This window comes from Mus caroli, unplaced genomic scaffold (assembly GCF_978045245.1).
Source record: "Mus caroli unplaced genomic scaffold, Mus_caroli_1 scaffold_9, whole genome shotgun sequence".
In the NCBI taxonomy this organism is placed as follows: domain Eukaryota; kingdom Metazoa; phylum Chordata; class Mammalia; order Rodentia; family Muridae; genus Mus; species Mus caroli.
Window position 1 is genome coordinate 40,263,761 of NW_028227264.1, and position 19,694 is coordinate 40,283,454.

Consider the following 19,694-nt stretch of genomic DNA (forward strand, 5'->3'; position numbering starts at 1 on the left):
TTGCTCAGCTGTGATCTGGAGACAGCAGCCCTTGCCCACACATGGAATTTCTTACCCCCCTAATAGGAGCTCATTCATGCTAGCTCCCTTCCCTGTGCAAGCTGATCACAGCTGGCTCCCCGTTGCTTTGAACTCTTCCCCAGAGTGAAGGCCTGTGGTCCAGCCTCAGGGGAGGTAAGACCCGGGCTTTCAGGGGTCTATTCTGAGGATAGTCACACTAATTTATCTGCACAAATAGTGGCAGCTTTGTTTAGCGCACTGTCCCTTTTACTTTTTAATCTCCCCAGTGTGTTGCAAAATTATACTAAGATTGTGATTTATGCAGAGGTTAATGCAGGTAAATGGGCACCTCATATATAATAATAAAAGACAAAACCACGTAAGTATAACTCAATGCTGAAGGTCAGTATGAATTCTTATCTCAGAACACTGTCCTCTGAAGGTGTGGCTAGCTTTGTCTGCAGCTGTGACAGGATGGAAAAGCACCTGGGGGTGGGGTGGGCAGAGCATTCCTCTGGGTGTCAGGTGTGGGGTGTGTCTGTGACTTGTCCCCAAAGAGATTAATCGAGGCAGGAAGACCTGTCCCGAATGTGGGTGGCACCATCCCACAAAACAGGGCCCTAGATGGAAAAAAAAGGGGGGGGGGGGTGGGCGCTGAGGAAACACTCGGCAGAGGTAGTCTCTCTGTCACTTGTTGGCCGTGGAGTCAATGGCTTTTCTCTGCCATATACACCCACCAGGGAAGTCACATGTGTGGTCTCCGCCTGGCCAGAAGAGCGAGCAGAGTTACTATGACAGACCACGGAGAGCCCAGAAGCCGTGAGCTGAAAGAAAGCCTTCTCTATGCGTGTGATGCTCGGGGCTTTTACAACAGCAACTGGTGATTTTCTGACCCTTGACACTCAAAGCATGTTTGCAGAGTTTGCCAAAGAATGCACAGAAAATAAATAGTGTGTTAGTGTGCTACACAGGTGCCTCAAGTGCTATTAATGTTTGAGGTGCCAAAGATCCCATTAGGAGGGAAAATGCTAAGTGCCTTGAGGCAGATACCCCAATTATCCCTGGTAGGTGAGATAAAGGGCCATAGCAGCTCCCAACAAAAGATATTATTGCCTGGTACAAAATGAGTAATTGTTTCCATACTGAAGCCTAGTTAACCTTACTACTGACCTTGACACCTTATCTGCTTCATCTCAATATGTGACTTCTTGGACTATTAAGACCATGAAGAGCAGAATATGCAACAAATATATATAAATGACTCTATAGTCTCCCTCCTCCCTCCCCTCCTCCCTCCCTCCTTTACCTGTGTACATGTGTTAGTGTGTGTGGAGCCCAGAGGTCGAGATTTGATGTTTTTTTTTTTTCAATTGCTTATCACCTTATTTTATTAACTTAAAAAAAAAATCCTATGAGCATGGCTGTTTTGGCTGCATGCATGCCTGAGTTTCATTTGTCTGCTTGGTGCCTGCTGGGACCAGAAGAGGATGTCAGATCCCCTGGAACTGGAGTTACAGACTGTCGTGAGGTGCTAACCACCTCTCCAACTCCTCCTCATCTCATTTTCTCTCAGTGAACTAGGAGTTTGCTGATTCAGCTAGACTGGCTACCAGTGAGCCCCAAGACTATCCCATCTCTACCTCCCAAACGGGGATTATAAATACATGCTATCATGCCTAGCTTATTACATGGGTGATGGGTCTGAACTCAGGGTCTCATGCTTGCATGCAATCACTTTACCAAATGGGCCATCTCCCCAGCCTCCCTCCCTCCCTTCCTTTCTCTCTTCTCTCTCTCTCCTCTCCCTCTTTATGTTCCCCTTTCCCCACTCCCTTTCTTCCTCTTTCTCTCCCCAGTGCTAAGGCCCCGAGAATGCTGGACAAGCACCTTCTATTGAGTTACCATATCAAAGCCAAGCAATTTCTTCATGTTGGGTTCTAGAAAAAGAGAGACAGAGAAACAGACAGACAGAGAGACTGAGAGACCTGTGCTTTTCACATCAAAATGACTTTTATGAAGAAAATCATTATGATCTTTAAATGAATTGCAATGATTTTAGAAATCAGGGAACATTACAAATATGTTTAAACCCTCCTTGAGAGACTGACAGCTACCCAGCAGGCTTTGCTTGCTGCACAGTTCCCACTAGTGACCAGGGTACAATCAAGGACTCCAAGGAGGCCAGATGTTAGGAGGCTCTGGAAGGTGACACTCACTGAATAAAGACACACAGGCTATTTCCACTGAACAACCACCCAGCCAAAGAATACACAATTAGCAGAGCATCTAAGAGCTCTGGCTGCCACAACTCATCTTTGCCTCATGGTTCCTGACCTATTTCTGTCATGACTCCTTGGGTCCCCAGATGGAAGGCAGGGTCTTCCATACCTTTCATGAAGACTGGAAAGGCTCAGTGCTATCCTACCTCAGAAAGCTCTTCATGATACAGTTTTGTAAAGCATGAACACACCTACATACATGCACACATGCAAGTACTCACACACACGTGCATGCATGCACACACACTACAAGACATTTGAAAGTTAGAAAGCAAACTTTTCTCCTAAGCCCCCAGCCTTTGAGATGTAGCAACTGTGGGTGCATTTACCTCTGTGATTTTTCTCCTGGGTACCTGGGACTCTCCTGTCACTGGAAGCACTGTGATTCATGACTGTAATGTGTTACTGTGAATGTCAGAAATGGCGGGGAGGGGAAGGACTATGCGACATGCCCACTGTCCCTTTCCTCATCCTGGATTGTCTCTATCCCAAGGCGCACAAGTTCCTATCTTTTAAAAATATATTACATTTTGTTTCACTTGCCCAATACATGGAGCCTGGCTCTTGTCAAATACTGAAGACAATTCAAAGTGATTTATGCTGTTAGTGAGTGCAGCCTTGCCCAGGGGGCCAGGGGGTGGTGCCTGGGGTTCCTGACCACGTACCATCTTTGATGATGCTGGCAGGGTCTCACTTCATCTTTTGGAAGTCTGGCTGCTGAGTGTTAACTCGTGTAAAGTGCATTGGCTGCAGTTCCATGATGTCTGTCTTTTCTCTGTGTCGATACAAAGCTGATTAAGAATATTTGGGGGCTTAAATAACTGGGTGTTGTACGTTTGGGAAGTTGGTGGAGATGGGAATGCTAGGGAAGGTGTTAGGGGCATGGTTTCCGATTCATCACCATTGTCATGCCTCTGCTGGCGTTACTCAATCCACTGTGAGAGAGCAGTTACTTGAGTGTGTGGAAACTGCAAGTTTAGCTAATAGAGTAGTAAAATATACGTAGGAAGAAACTTTCCTCAGCTGCCTTGGGTCTTAGGGCTGTTGCAGAAGCAGGACGCTGCTGAACAAGGAGAAAGATGGGGCTGGGTTTTTACAAAGCAGGTAGGTGTGACCACTAATGAAAGGCTGCAAGCAAATGACAGTGCTTTTCCTGCCTCAGGAGATGACAGGTGTTGACAGGCACCCTCCAGAGCCAGTCAGGCCAGTAGCAAGGCCTGAGCAACCAGGTCCAAGAACGCCAGCTTACATCATGCCCAGCGCCTGGGCTGTTTTTTTTTTTGTTTGTTTGTTTGTTTTTCGAGACAGGGTTTCTCTGTATAGCCCTGGCTGTCCTGGAACTCACTTTGTAGACCAGGCTGGCCTCAAACTCAGAAATCCACCTGTCTCTGCCTCCCGAGTGCTGGGATTAAAGGCGTGCGCCACCATGCCCGGCGCCTGGGCTGTTTTGATTCTGAGCAGCCCCTGGCTTACTGGAGGACACTGGCATAGGCCAGAGGGGAGAGAAGAAGCAGAGAGTTCGCTGCTTATATGCTCAGCGCAGGTGTTCAAGCAGCAGGCTTCTCTGGGGCTTACCTCACAGACTGCTAGCTATTGCTTAAGGGAGCATTAAAAGACATTGCGCACAAACACACAGACACACATACAGACACACAGTCACACATACACTCACACATACATACACACACATACACACTCACACATATACACATACAGACACACAGTCACACATACACTCACACATATATACACACACATACACACTCACACATATATACAACACTCAAACAAACACATACATATACATGTTCTATCTCTCACTTGAGTGCACACATACACACACATGCACACACGCACACAAACACAGAGTAATAAACATTGAGAAGCAGCTTGGCTAAGCTCTCCATGAAGAGTCTAAGAAGCAGGCAGAGGTCTACGGGGAAGGTGGCAGGAAGCTAGGGGATTGGCTAAGAGTCTTCCTAACACCACTCCTCCTCCCAGTGCTGTCAGGCTTCCAGGAGAAGAAGGTGTGCTTGTTTAGATAGGGTGAAACACAACCCCTCTAACCAGGCTGATAATTAAGGGTCCCCCTTAAAATAAGCCCTTATCAATAAGCATCAGCTACTCACTGTAAACACTGATTTTTCTTTCTTATTAATGTATTGAAGCACAGTCTATGTTCAACAGGCTAGCCTCCAATGTGCTATGTAGCCCAGGCTGGTGTGAACTCAAAAGCTTCCTGTTTTTACCTTCCAAACCTTGGTACGAAATGCTAAGCGCCCTACCTTCTTGCCTGGCTGTCCTGGAACTCACTTTGGAGACCAGGCTGGCCTCGAACTCAGAAATCCGCCTGCCTCTGCCTCCCGAGTGCTGGGATTAAAGGCATGCACCACCATGCCTGGCCAAGGCCTCTTCTTTCTTCCCTTTGGCAACCACCAAGTCCCACCCCCTAGGACAGAGGCTGGGAAAGAGCTGGGCCTAAATGCATGGTTGGGTGAGATGGGCCCTGAAGATACACTTTCAGGGCTCTCAGCAACAACACAGCCCGGCCCGATTGCCTTAGGGGTGGGCTGGCTAACACAGCCTATAGACCAAACTCCACCTATACACCAAAAACAGCATAAGGCACCAGCAGAGTCTCCAATGGGAAAATCAGAGACCAAAAACAAACCTAAACCTGCAACAGGGGCCACACAGGGAGAGCAAAACTGGCTTGAAAATGATTATGTACCCATGAAACAAGAACAGAATACTACCTAAAAATAAAAAAATAAAAACACAATAAAAAAAGTTGGGGGGGGGTAGGATAGGAAAACAGAGACAAAAAGAATCTAATAAGTGGATTAGAAGAATAAGATGCACAATAAAAAAGAGAAGAAAACTAAAACAAACAAACAAAAACCCCAGAAGATGGAAGAGCCGGCCCAATAGCCCCTATACCTGAATTACAAACCCTTAAACTGTATATATGTTGGTTATATACAGTATACATTGTATATATCCAACAGACATATAACCAAACTAACTCATGTTAATAAAAAACTGTTTAGAGAGGGAGTCGTGGTTGAAATAAGGAGAGAACACTTCCCAGAGCTAAAGGGATTTCACACCGAAAAGGCTCTTAAGCACTCAGATTCAAGATGGAGGATTATCAGAGGCTCAGGAGCTAGGGTGCTACTTCTTGTCACCTTGACATAATCGAGAGTCTTTAACCGGGGAAGAGGGAATGTCAGATGGGAGACTGTCTTTATCAGACTGACCTGTGGGCATGTCTATGGAGTAACTTTTTATACATTAATGATGAACATGGGAGGGCCCAGCCCACTCAGGGCCTGGGTTCAGTAAGAAAGCAAGTTGAGTAGGCCATAGAGAGTCTCATAAGCATCATTCCTCCAGTGACTGCATCTAGGATCCTTCCTTGGCTTCCTCTGAAGATGTAATTTGTATGTTAAATAAACCCTTTCTTCCCTAACAGTGTTTCATCAGCAACAGAACAACTGGCAACAAGAAAAACATCATACCAATTTCCAGAAAAGAAAAATCAGAGATCAAGTCTCAAATCATTTATTTACTCTCCCTTCGCATACCCTTTCCATGGGGTAAAAGCTCTATCCAAAGCAGTGCCACAGGAAACAAAGAAGGGCCTGGGATGCAGGAGACAGGAAATAGCCCCCATAAAGGGAGGTGCTTCCGGGAATGGTGCTGAGGGGTGCTGAGAGCAGGGCCAGGTACCCAGAGCAAGTGGTGGGCAGGATGTCTGGAGAGCTCTCCCAAAGAGCTGACTTGATAGGATACCCTTGTCTCCAAACACATAAAGATGATTTGCATGGGTTGTGGCAGTATGAGGTTGAAATAGAACTAATAGAAAACTAAAACCAGAAGACCATTGCTATCAAAAAAGGAAACGAAAAGTGATACAGGCAAGATGAAGCAAGTTTCCTTAGTCCTTACTAAGTCAAGGATCGGCTGTGAACCGGGTGATAGAAGCATAGTACAAGAAAGCTGCTCCAAGCAAGGATACAGTGTATCTATGTGGAACAGCAGCAGGGCGGGAAGAGGGAGTGTGGCTGATTAGAAGTTCCGCCCACCTCCCTAGGAGATGACAGCAGCAGACAAGGTGGTGTTTAGAAGTCTAGAATCAATCACAAAGAAAGTGACAGAAGAAACCACTGGGGCAAGGATAAGAAAGAAGAGGGGAATAAAAAGCCGCTCTTTTTAGTGATTTTTGTTTGGTTGTTTTCTTTTTGTTTTTTTTGTAATAAGTCTGTCTCTTTCTCTTAACATACATATAAAAATTTATGTATAATTTACATTTAACTACATGTATATATGAGTATATATATATGTATATAGGTATGTAAAGTATATATGTATATATACATTAAAATATAAATATGTAATTTTGTTACAAATAATTGTTAAAACAAAATGATATATAACTTTTTAAACAAACATATTATGAAATATTATTCAGTAAATTACTTTAATTCTTCTTTATTATGTAACTACAAGTAAGCACTTCATTAGATCCTAAGCATTATATTTAAAAACTGTAAAGGCACTGGCTTTATTATTAATTACATTATTAATACACTTGGGCCTACATGATAATACCCTTGGCAGTACAAGTGCTGACTTCTAAGTATTCGGAACCAAATTCGTGTCATATCACTGGTGGTGACCAAAGGTACTCACCAGCTCAAGTGGCCTGAGACGAGTCCCAGAGATAGGCTTGGAATCGGACAACTCAAAGCTGGAAGCGTGAAGGCTAGCAGAAGAGATGATGGAGAGGGTTAGTTTGTGAAGGGCTTCTGCTTCTAGTATCCGCTAGTAAACCCTAGCTGAAAAACGAGTCAAGGCACTCAGTGCAGAAGCACTGAGAAAAGGCAATTTAAAGTGGCAGCAACACTCAAAGCCGCTAACAGTTTCCCTATTGTTCTTAGGAAGACTAAAAATACCGAGTAATGAACTAGACACAGTGGCATGGATCTCTATTCCCAGGACTCAGAACACGGAAGCAGGCTAAAGTGTTCAAGACTGGCCTGCATCATATGATAAGACATGGTCTTAAATGAAAAATGTCAGTGACAAAGAGGAGAGGGACCGAGACGTGGCTCAGTTTGTATAGAGCTTATCTAGCATACAGGTCTTGGATTTGGTCTCCAGTGCTGCATAAAACTGAGTGGTATGGCAGTCACTTGTAATCCCAATATTTAGAGGGCTGAGGCAGGAGGATCAGTAGTTCAAAGTCATTGTTGACCATACAACACGATGCAGACCAGCAGTGTTACCTGGGACCTTGCCTAAGTAATAAGAATAACAATAAGCAAAAGGAAGAAATGTATATATATTTTAAAAGGCCTTTTTGTTGTAACTTTATAAACTTGGAATGACAGTCACTATTAACTATTTCATTTCAAACTAAGTCTCTTTATCCAGTGTCTAGAATTATCTTTAAGAATCTTGGTCAAAAGTCAAACTTTAAAAACAATTGTGTTCAAAAATCAATTAATATAACCCATCACAGCTAATAAAAAAAAATCCTATGATTCTATCAATAAGTACAATTTTAAAAATGGGAAGGAAGGAGAACTTCTCTGCCATGGTAAAGAATGTCTACAAACATTCCACAGCCAAATGTCGTGTTTTCTGTGCGGAACCTGAAGCCTTCCGACTAAACTCGGGGGCAAGGCAAGGATTCCTCCATCCACAGCTGCTTTTTGGCAGCATCCTGGAAGTCATAGTTAATAAGCAAGACAGGGAAAAGAAATAAAAGGCAGATTGGGAATGAAGAAGCAAACTAACTTTGTTTGAAGACAGAGTTATCATCTCCACAGAAAAGAATACAGAATTGACTGAATCTAAATCCTCCTGAGACAAACAGTTGATTATAGTTGGGTTGCAGGATGCAAGATTAAGATAAGTCAGTTTCCCCACATGGACAGGCAGGGACGAGCTGAAAGGAAACTTTGGTATCATATCTGAAGTGCCTGGTTGTAAACCCATGAAGACATACACGATCTGCAATGGTAACTCAATGAAAGTAATCAAGGGAGAACTAACTAACTGGAGAGAAAGACCATTTTCATGAATAGAAGACTTAACATTGTTACATTGTTGGTTTTTAAAATTGCAACATTATTTACAATGAAGTTTTGTTTTAAAGCTATTGCTTCCAACTTGTACTGCAGACTCAATGCAATCTTAAAGTCCCAGCAAGTTATTTTGTATCAATGCAAAAAAATTGATTCTGCAATGTATAGGCAGAGGCAAAACAAAACAAAACAAAAAACCCAGAATAATCAACAATAATACTAAAAACAGGCAGATTCAGAAGAGGGACACTACCTGACTTCAGAATATACCACTACCAGTAACAAGATGGCTACACTGGTGAAAGAGTGAGTCATCAACAGAGGCAGACCTGCAAACACACAGCTAAACGAAGGCCACCAAGCTAAGGCGATGGAGGTATTCCTTGGCTTACAGTGGATCTATAGACCTATGAACTTCCCGTGTTGAAAATGTTAGGTCAAATGTACTCAGTGCACCTAACCTACTATATCAGAGCTTATCAAGGCAGCACACCACAGATTGAGTTGTTTACCCTTGGGATCCCATGGCCAACTGGGAGCTGCAGCTGTCTACTGCTGCCCAGCATCCTCCGACTATATCCCACTACATGTGGCAAGCCCAGGAGAGGATCAAAATTCAAAGTCTAGTTTCTCCCGAGTACACAGCACTTCCACAACATCATAAAGTGAAACTTTATACTTCAAACCACTGTAATTCAGTGACTTTGTGCAGGGCAGAAAGATAATCTTACACACACACACACACACACACACACACACACATGCACAGTGGTGGGGAAGATATCACACCCATCACAGAAATGAATTAAAATTCAATTTCAGACTCAGATATCTGAAAACTTCTCAAGATAGCTTGAAGAAAGTCAAGATAAACTTGGATAAAGAAATGACTTTTATATACAGCAGTGACATCATGCTCCGGGACAGAAAGCTGATCAGCTAAATTCTACTAAAAATTAAAAAACATCTGCTCTGTAGAAGACAGTCAAGAGAGTAAGCATTCCATGTCTGGTAGGAAAAAAAAAAAAAAAAAACAACCTTCCGAAGGATGAATAAGATGAAAGATGGCCATCCATGCTACTCAAAAAATTCCTAAATCTCTACCGGAACACAAACAACCCAATTTAGAAACTAGGTCACAGACTTAAACAGATGCCTGACCAAAGAAGACAACGCAGATGGCCCATAAGCGTGTGAAAAGATGCTGTGCGCCTCCTCACCAGGGAAAGATCATCACGAGACCGAAGAGTACAGGTCCAGAGCGAGCGCTGCGGGAGGGGCAGGGGGATGCAGCAGACCTGCAATGCTCATCTACCACCCTTGGGACACACAGTGGGAATCCACTTCCACTGTGGAAGTCAGTTTGGCACTTTCTTTTAAGAGCAAACATAATCTCACCATCTGAGCCAGCCATGGGGTCCTTGGCAGTTACCCAAAGCGTCTGAAGACTTGTATCTACCTAAAAACGCACATGTGGAGGGTTTGTGTGCTGATGGACGTGGATCGGGAACTTACACTGGAAGTAACTCAAGCGTGGGACTGTGGCACAATCAGATGGCGCAACTTTCTAAGGTGCTAAAAAGAAATGAGCTAGCTAGCGAGGAAGCGTGAGTTCAAATTCCTAAATGAGAGAAGTCAATTAGAAAGGGCTCCCCAGGCATGATGCAGGGGTTAGCAGTGGGAAGGATAGACAGGGAACATGTAACCTGGTGGTGTAGACCACAGCCAGGCGTAAGTACCTGAAGGAGGAAGGAGGCCTGTTTTCTGGGCTTCTTGACGAGGCAGGCCCAAATAGCTTCCTTTGGTCTTCACGGGGTGTAAATGGTCTTTGGGTCCTAACCGTTCTTAAGGCATTTCGTGCTTCGCTTATGATTTCTGCACTTGTCCTCTGTTTGGACACTGGAGGTCGATAAAAAGAATCCAGCTTTTCGAGTTTCTGGTCATTGGAAGACAGCATCTTTCCTTTTAAACTAAAATGGTCTTCAGAGACACACCCTGCAAATATATGACACAATAAACACAAGCTATTTTTTTATCCAGTATTTTACAAAGAGAGGCACCCATCCATATACTAAGCTACTCATCTATATATACAGCCAGGAGGAAACACAAAGAGGGGCTGGGAGGGAGGTACCTGAGTGAATTACACGCTATCTGCACAAGCACAAGGAACCAAGTTCCAGTTCCTAGCGTCCATCTAAGACAGCTGGGATTGCAGCACGTGCCTGTAGCCCCAGTGCTGGGAGGCTGAGGCAAGCCGGGGCTCTTGGCCCTGCAGAGTTGCCCAAACAGCAGTTTCGAGGTTCAGTGAGAGCCCCTATCTAAAAAACTAAGGTGGAGAAATGATTGGGGAAAATATCTCCATTGTCAACTCTCTGGCTCCCACATGCACCTCAACAGGCATATGCACCTGTGCATACATGTATACATAGTTGCACACACACACACACTAAATAATTTATCATTAAAAAAAACCAAGCAGTTAGAGGGCAAAGATGAGAGAATAGCTATCAAAATTATGTGCTGCACAGTTGTGCTGTTATGCAATTAGGGAAAAGATGTCCAGGGAAGAAAAACAACAAAAAGGATCCAACATCATTATTCTCTCCTCTCTCTCTCTCTCTCTCTCTCTCTCTCTCTCTCTCTCTCTCTCACACACACACACACACACACACACACACACAAGGACCAAAGCCAGGGTCTACTGCTGCCAGGCGAATGTTCTTCTACTGAGCCCCAGCCCCAGATCCAACCCTCATCTCGTATCCATAAACCTACTGAAAGTGCTGTGAGTTCTGTCAAAACTTTCAACTAAGCTTTTTTCCTTCCCCAACCCCACCCCAATAAAAGGGCTTATATAAGGCTAGATTAGTGTCCTACCAAACTGCATTTGTTTTTCTAACAACACCCCCCCAAGAAAGGCTCACGCCTGTACTGTCTATTTTATTTTTGAATGAATTGATTCAAATCATCTTCAATTTAAGATATTGTAAATGGTAGATAAATGCTAAATATTAATATCTAGTTTTCATTTCCCAGCCATCTTGCTCAAAGACTGAAAGCCATGTAACAGGACCTGGAGATTGCAGATCCTTCTCAAACAACAATGTGGCCCACAGAGACCTGCCTAACATGACAATGGTTCCTTGTGGCCCAGAGAGACCAGCCTAACTTGACAGTGGTCCAGATTTTTAAAAAAGTTATTCTGGTATCAAGCTGTTCATTATTTTAAATAAAATCTCTCATTTTAAAAAAACAAACAAACAAAAAACACTAACCCTATACAATGCAGCTCCAGAGAGACAGAAACTTGTACATTATTCGGGTATTTCAGCTGGTTTGTACTGAGAAGAAAAGGGGAGGGGTGGTTTGAGCAAAATGGGGTGGGGGACTGGCCACAGAAGACAGTAAGGGGTTCCCTAGACAGAGAGAACTCTGCTACATTCTGACCCTTTACATTGAGCTGTAACATTGTGTTTCACACAACTACAGACAGAAACATTCAGTGTTAGTTCTAGTCTGCTCTACCCAAGTTTCTGAGCACACAATGTAACTCTTTCCACACACAACACCAGGTGCAGCCCTAAGGCTGCAGTCCCTCCCTGAGCAGTGCTGTCTTAGGAGACCTTTTCATTCAGGATTTTAAGTTTAAGCAAGGACTCTAGAATCCTATATACTAACACAACTATTAAAAACTATGGCAGGCCCAAGACATTTTATTCCTAGCACTTCTGACAGGATTAGATTATCAGCTATTTTTAATGAGACTTGTTTGGAAATATATAAAATATTTCAAATATACATGTACGTGTATACATTTATTTACATCTCATGTAAATTAATATATACATATGTATATTATTTTTGCTATATGATATAAAAAAGTCAGCCTCACAGAATACAACTTAAGTGGTCATGGCAGGTTTGTTGACTCGATTTTAGAAGACTCTTCTCACAAGGGTTGGGGTGCAGTTCGGTGGTGGACTGTGCACTTAGAATGTGAACGGCCCGACTTCGACCCCTGACACCCACAAAAGGAAACAGGAGCTCTGCTAATTTGAAATCATGAGACTAAGTGAGAAGTTTCTATGCAGTTAAGAGGTTTCTTTCCAGACACTAAATCAAGTTGTGTCTACTCCTTCGGCCTCACATGGCACTAATGAGTCCAGCAATGCCCAAAGGGAATCAGGCAAAACTAATAAAAATTCAACAGAGTGCTTTGGGGAGTAATAAAGTCTTCTTGTTCCTGACCCGCAGTTTTTTCTGGCTGGTTTTCAGTTTGTATCGAAAAGTACAGAGAACAATTGAGCAAGTACTCAGGTCCTTTTCTAAGAGTTCTGTAAAATATTCGAGCACAAGCTAGGCATGGTGGCACATGCTTTTAATCCCAGCATTTGCGGGGAGAGGCAAGCAGATCCCTGTGAGTTCAAGGCCAGCCTAGTCTACAAAGAGAGTTCCAGGACAACCAGGGCTGTTACACAGAAAAGCCCTGTTCAAAACAAATAAACAAACAAACACAGGAGGGTGCTACAGGTAATCAGATTGACCAAATATCTGTGAGGAAAAAAAAATGTAGGTAGAGGGTTTAAAAGAATAGTGTGAGAGCTGGAGCGATGGTCCAGCCGACCAGGGATTGGTTCCCAGCATCAACACGATGAATCGCACCGCACCTGTCTGCACCCTCAGTCCCTGGTTATTCAGTGCCTTCTTCTGGCCTCCTTGAAAGCTACATGCACACAGCAGACAGACAGACATGCAGGCAAAACATCCATAAGCATGAAAATAATAATAATACAGTGCATACCTGTTCACAACTTTCTGTTTCCTCCCAAGTCCCACTTTGTTATTTAGGGGGCACAGATACAATAATATGACCTGTACCATTTCTCTTTGGTTATTACATTAATGTTAACATTATCAGATAGATCCAACTTGGAAACATTTACTAGTACGTGTAAACTGGTTATAATTGTGGCTCTTCTGGTAAAGATGATGTTCTTTACAGTGGTTAAGTTACAAGTTCTTACCAACAGAATTTGTCAACTTGAAAAATAATTAGCTAAGACTTGGACATCTATTTACAACAGAGCATCCCAGAACCATAACACAATCACACTGTAGAGTCTTAATTTTATAAAAGCCCTCCTGCCAACGGGAGCAAGCTCACTCTACTAGAGGTGATCGACTGATATAGCAATGATGTTTCCTACAGGCAAAGCCCCCCATCTGGGTCTCTGGAAACACAGAGACTAATAAAATCCATCTTTGCTCTGAGCAAGCTGATTACTAATGTCAGTGAAGCACTTACTTCAATACCAAACAATCTGCTGACATCTCTTGAGTTCATCACTTCAACAAAGCTTGTGACAATTCTATGAGGTAGGTAGACTCATAGCATTAGTGAAGGGAAGGCTACGATACGCCCAGGACAGATGGTCAAGTTATCATAGACTTACTTAGACAATGGACGGCCATGTTTGGAGGCTGTGGGTTGCAACTAGAAATGATTTCAGACCGGGAGAGAGACCCTGGCAGGCTTGTGGAGGTAACAGCACTTGAGCTAGGTTCAGAAAATGGGCTAACTTTGAGGATGGGACAGTAGTCCCCAGGGGGAGAAAAAAAGTGGGTGAGCCAAGAAAAAGAATCAGGAGCACAGTGGGTATGCATGGCCCAGCACACTCCAAGCATAAAGTCATGTGGGGACCAGAGGGAGGGCAACATGGCGGTAAGACACAAAATACAAGCTGATGCGCAGATCAAAGATCTTGATTTGGTTGGTGTGATTTGGCAAGTGTGGGCAGGAAGGAGAAAAGAGAGGGAGGAAAAGGACAGAACTGGTAAATTTATATATAACTGCTCCTCTCAATTTACCTGGGAGTCACTTCTCCAGGAACCTTCCCGGGTTTAATGGCCTTTGTATAGCTGCTGTGAGGTCCCTAACTGGCCTCTGTCTTAAACTCTGTCCACAGTGTTAGAACTAACTGCTCATACTGCCAGTGCTATTTCCTACCCTCGGACACTGAATCCCAGCCCTCCATAGGGGCACAACCGATGGTTAAATACACCTGAGCTGAGAAATTCCCGGATGAAGGCTACGTGGTGTCTTTAATTGGAGATATGTTCTGTAGTCGATTATAAAGGTATATTGCAGTTTATTTCTGACAGCATCTGATCTGTGAGGCCCTGTGACAACAGGAGTTCAAATATAGCTCCCTCTCCCTTCCCTGTTGCTCAAAAGTGTGGGACTGGACAAATGACTCCGGAGTGACAGTGACACCAAGGGTGACGAGCACCAAGAACAGAGGGAACAGTCAGAGGCAACACAGAATGGACAGATCCACAGGGATCAGAGGGAGGCCAGGAGCCCTTTCAGAAGAAACCAGAAGAGTTGTGAACTCTGGAGAGAAGAGGGAGGCTAAGTTGTGGCTTGCATCTCACTGTGTTTGGTCTGTAGTATCAGATGTGACCACTACAGGATGAATATCATCTGCAGGAGGATGGGGAACACCCAAACGGGTTTGTTGTTGCTGTTTTAATGTGTATGGGTGTTTTGCCTGTGGATATGTCAATGCACCACAAACATGCAGTGCCTGCCAAGGCCAGAAGACAATACTGCATTCGCTGGAACTGGACTTGTGAGCCACTGTGTAGGCTCTGGGAATCAAACCTTGGTCCTCTAGAAGAGCAGCCAGTGGTTTTAACCACTGAGTCATCTCTCCAGACCCATGTGTTATTTGCATGCGTTATTTTCTTCTTCTGGCCTCAGAGGGCATTACAGGCACACTGTACACACACATACATACAGGCAAACATTCATACACATAAAACAAGAATAAATATATCTTTAAAAACCCCTATCTCTACTGTTTGCTACCAATAGCCACCAGAGCCACCTCCTTCATGTTAAAGACAACATTGCCCATAAACATTGCCAGCATAGGGTTTGCTGGTGCACCCTCTTTTCCCAGCAACTCAAACACTCAGGACACTTTCCATGACTGAATTACTTTGGCATTAAATGAGCATCCAAACAGGTGCAAGAAAAGTGTTTAGATGTCAGAGCAAGTGTTAAGTCCTCCGAGGAGCTGCAGCTCTGTGACCTTGAAGGCCATTAGACATCTCTATACCCGAGTTCTCTTCTGTTAAAAAAAGCGTGGATAATGACTGACTCTCAGGGCAGCTTTCAGCATTGCATGAAATGTCCAAATGCCCTAGCACAATGCTAGCTAGCCCTTACAATACTAAGAAGTACTGTCCAAGTGCTGGCTGGTAAAGAAAGATCTTCCTACTAGAATGAAAATACTCACCAACAAGAGAAGTCACAAAAGAGACTATCTGTCCAATGTTTTCATGCATATCATAAATTTAAAATTTCAACTAGAGAATACCATCCTTGATTTAAAAACAAACAAACAAACAGCGTTTTTATCTGAATGTCAGTTATCCCAAATCTATGCAAACTGCTAGTGAAAACCTTAGAGATTTACAAAAATGGGATACATATAGTGCGACTTATTTTCTACCAAATGAAAAGAATATGATGTCGGGATGGAAGAACCTGCGGTAATACTTGTGGCATGGGTTGTAAGGGGCATTCTGTATATATACGGTGTAATTAATATTATTCCACATACACTTTATTGAGGAGTCATTTGTTACCTAGGAAAACCCTAGTTTGTTCTTGTGGCCTGCCTCCACAGAGTCCCTCAGTCTATCACTCTCTCATTCAACCAGTGTTACTGGTTACTCCTGTTAAATATCAGGCAACTGACTAAATGCTCACAGTTACAGAAGCTGACTCCTGTGTGGAGAATATGCAGCAGCACCCCTCGACCCTATCCGGGAACAGAAGAGAGTCTGCAGGAGGGGTCCCTGGTGAACCTGCAGGGGACTCCTCACCTCCCGCACGCACAGCTGCTCTCCCACTCCTGGAAAAGCCCGCTCCTTCACCGGTCCAGGTTAGGGCCGAGCGCCTCAGCATCCTCACCTCGCCCTCCCGCCCTCCCGCGCACCGCCTTTGCCCTGCTGGCTAGCGTCTCCATGGTAACCGTACACAAACCACCTTTCGCTGCAGGCCGAGCGGTCAGCCTACAGATCCGGGACGCCGCGGAGCGATGCGGGATGCGCTGGAGTAGGTGCTAGGTGGGGAATCCGGGCTCGACTCAAAACACCTGTGACAAGCGCTAGACACTCAGACCCCCGCGGAGTGTGACGGCCTTCCCGCTCTCGCAGGGCAGCACGGACCAGGAGGAGGGGCGGGGCGGGGCGGGGCGGGGCGGCCCTGCTCCACTCTCCGCCACTGAGCCTGCGCCAATCCCGCTAGCCACGCACGCGTAGCAGCGTCGAGGCGTGGCGAGGGCCCGTGCAGGAGCGCAGGCAGGAGCATACCCACAGGGGAAAGGCAAGAATGGGTGGAGGGGAGTCTTCTTTTACATTAGCAATATGTTCAACCATGTTTGTTTCTCCCCGTGGGATCTCCAAGACTGTTAAACAACTGGCAGAGGAACAATTTAGTGTTTTGGGAAAAGAGTTGGTTACTGATTATAGATGTCAACGTCCACCTGGAACGGTTCCTTAGCATCTCATCTCTTCTGCTTCAGGGAGAGGGTGTTATCCCTGCGTGTGAATAGCTGAATCGTGGGTCGTAGCAAAATAAATGTGAAGAGCTGTGAATGTAGCAGTGAATGTTAACCTGTTGGATATCATTAACTCCTTGCATTTGGGCAGCACTCAACCGTTTGTAGAGCGAGCTCACAACAGAGCAACTAGGGACTCAAGGTGAGATCAGGAAGGAGCGATTTAAGTCTTGGGTTGCTAGGGCTAGTCGCTGTGTGCTCTTACTGTATCACTACAACCCAACAGGGGAAGAAAAAAAAAAGAGTCCTGTGTATGTGTTTCTAATTCAAACTCTGTTTGCATCTACACTGGATCATTGGGTAACACTTGTGAAATACAAGCAAGACATAAGCTCTAGATTTACACTACGGTATATAAACATAGGGATTATCAGAGCAAGTGTTGTCAACACTGGGAAAATGCCGTATCCCATGGTGCCAAGGGTCTTGTAAAGAATAACTGAATTGTATCTATTTTGCACAGTTAGTACATTTGATGAGAAATGACACCTGGAACACTAAGTGAGTAAAGGTTTCCAAGTGCTTAACAAGATTTCCCACATCACAGACAAAGAAAACTCAATCATTGATGAAGTTTAGAATCCCAAACTAAATATTCTTTGTCACTGGGAACAGGATCTATCCTATGAAGTCCCATTTGTGTGTCACCAGACTCAACTGTGCAAAAGGACATTGCCTGTTGTATAGAAAGCATAACTAGCATTTTGATCTCATAGTTTGTGGGATATGATAAAATACAAGTCCATTTGGGTCTCTTGGTGGCTGTTTATAAATACAGGTGTCTATCTGACCCTTCGTGGAGAGTCAGACTTTTCTAAATGTTTTGTTATTAAATGACTGGTAATCTGATATTAACTCAACCTCAACATCTTTCTGAATGATGGTGGGTGAAAAAATGAGTATATCGATAGCCAATAGAAATTCAGCTTTACATCTTCTTCTCACCCCAGATTTGCGGTCCACAGTGAGCCTTCCCAAACGTTGCAGTAGCTGGCTTCTAACTCTAAAAGTCTCATCTCCACTGAAACATCAGCTTACAAACCTGTAAAACAGACACTGCGTGGACCTATAATCCCAGCATGTGAGAAACTTAGACAGGAGGATTACCATAGGTTCCAAACTAGCCCGAGCTGCACAGTGAGACCCTGCCTCAAAAGACAAAACAAGATATCAAAGCCAAATCTGTTTGTTTGTTTGTTTGTTTTTTACCAACAATTGTTATCTATGGTCTTGTGTCTAAAATGTTCATCTTACCTAGACCTTGTAAGCAAACCATTGAAATATGAAGCCAGTCAACCCAGCAGGCCAGATGTCAGCCAAGCAGGCTAGAAGAATTGAAAAGAATGACAGAGACAGAGTTATAGGAAATAATTACTTGAAGAGATAAATGACATATACCTTACTTTACTGTAGAACAGTCTATGGGAAACTATTTAGGCTACTTACTACTCAGAGGCCTGTGTGGCTGATTTGGCTATTCCTCCAGAATTCTACACAGATGGGATTTTGTAAAGAAGGGATGACTAAACTGTGTTTCATAGACCTTAGGGGAAAATGATTAGTTATAAATATATTTATAGAGTTTTATTTGTAATTTCCAAATTGATTTCATTTGGAACATCTCCTTCTGTTGTCTTATTTGGAGTTTATAATAATCTGGAAAGATTATTTGATGATTTATTTATTTGTTCTTATTTCATGTATATTGGTGTTCTGCCTAAGTGTCTGAGTGAGGCTCTTGGATCCTCTGTCACAGATAGCTGTGACCTGCTGGGAGTTGAGCCCCGGTCCTCCAGAAGAGCAGCCAGTGCTCTCAACCACTGAGCCATCTCTCCAGCCCTCTATTTGAATTTGAAATCGGAGATTCAGAAGTCTAAGTAATCTGTTCACAGCATGCAGCTTGTAAAGGGATGTAAACGGGTGTTCTTGGTACCAGAGTCCAGTAGACTGTCCTACCATTGTACATACATAAACGTAATCTTTCAGTCCAGTGATGAGAGGTTCTCCCTAGCCTGTGATGGGCTCTAGGCATCGAGAGGAAACTTCAGAAACTTCACCTGATAATATTCCCTCGGAACTTCTGGATACTGAGTTAACAGGAGGAGTCTGTAAGTGGTAAAGTGACAATATAAGTATTTGAGCTCTCTGCTATGAAAAACAAGCAGGGGTGGGGGTAGGTCTGGAGAGATGGCTCAGCAGTTCCAAGTGCTTGCTGCTCTTGCAGAAGACTAGAGTTTAGCTTCCACATAGAGTGGCTTACAACATCCTGGAACTCCAGCTCCAGGGAGCAGTCGTGTGCATGCACACACACACACACACACAATGCAAAAGATTATAAACTCTAAGTGACTTTTATTTGCAGACCCTAATAGAGTCCACAGCTTATAGCAAGTTTACCTTGTACTTAATATCTATTTCTTATGTTGACTTCTCTCTTAGGTGTACCCTTGAAAGATACAGATTAAATAAACGGTTTGTTAGTTGTTCAGATTCCTTGCCATAATTCTATGACTATGACAGAGATGTAACTTTTAGGAAATAAATGCCTCTGGAATAAAGGAGGAAAGAGTGCCAGCTTAAAATGCTAACGCGCAGTTGAAGATGTGCAGTCAGTTAATTATATAATCACACGACCCATGTAAAGAATTCATCAAACTGAGAGCACCTGCGATCCTTGCATACAG

The 19,694-nt window shown here is 43.8% G+C and overlaps 1 protein-coding gene across 4 annotated transcripts in view; it reads right to left on the reverse strand.

The window, feature by feature from the left end:
* The window catches only part of Armc2 (armadillo repeat containing 2), a 104,231-nt gene extending 87,618 nt beyond the window's left edge, over positions 1-16,613 (reverse strand). For 2 of the 4 annotated variants that reach the window (XM_021174473.3, XM_021174472.3), the window contains exons 1-3: positions 16,274-16,355; positions 10,114-10,369; positions 6,975-7,047 (exon numbers count right to left, since the gene is read on the reverse strand). In XM_021174473.3, coding sequence (XP_021030132.2) covers positions 6,975-7,047; positions 10,114-10,369; positions 16,274-16,355 — 411 coding nt within the window. Of the gene's footprint in view, positions 1-6,974; positions 7,048-10,113; positions 10,370-16,273; positions 16,356-16,433 lie in introns of those variants that run through there. The other 2 variants (XM_029482898.2, XM_085842798.1) reach the window with 2 other exon arrangements.
* Between the last annotated feature and the right edge of the window lie 3,081 nt (positions 16,614-19,694).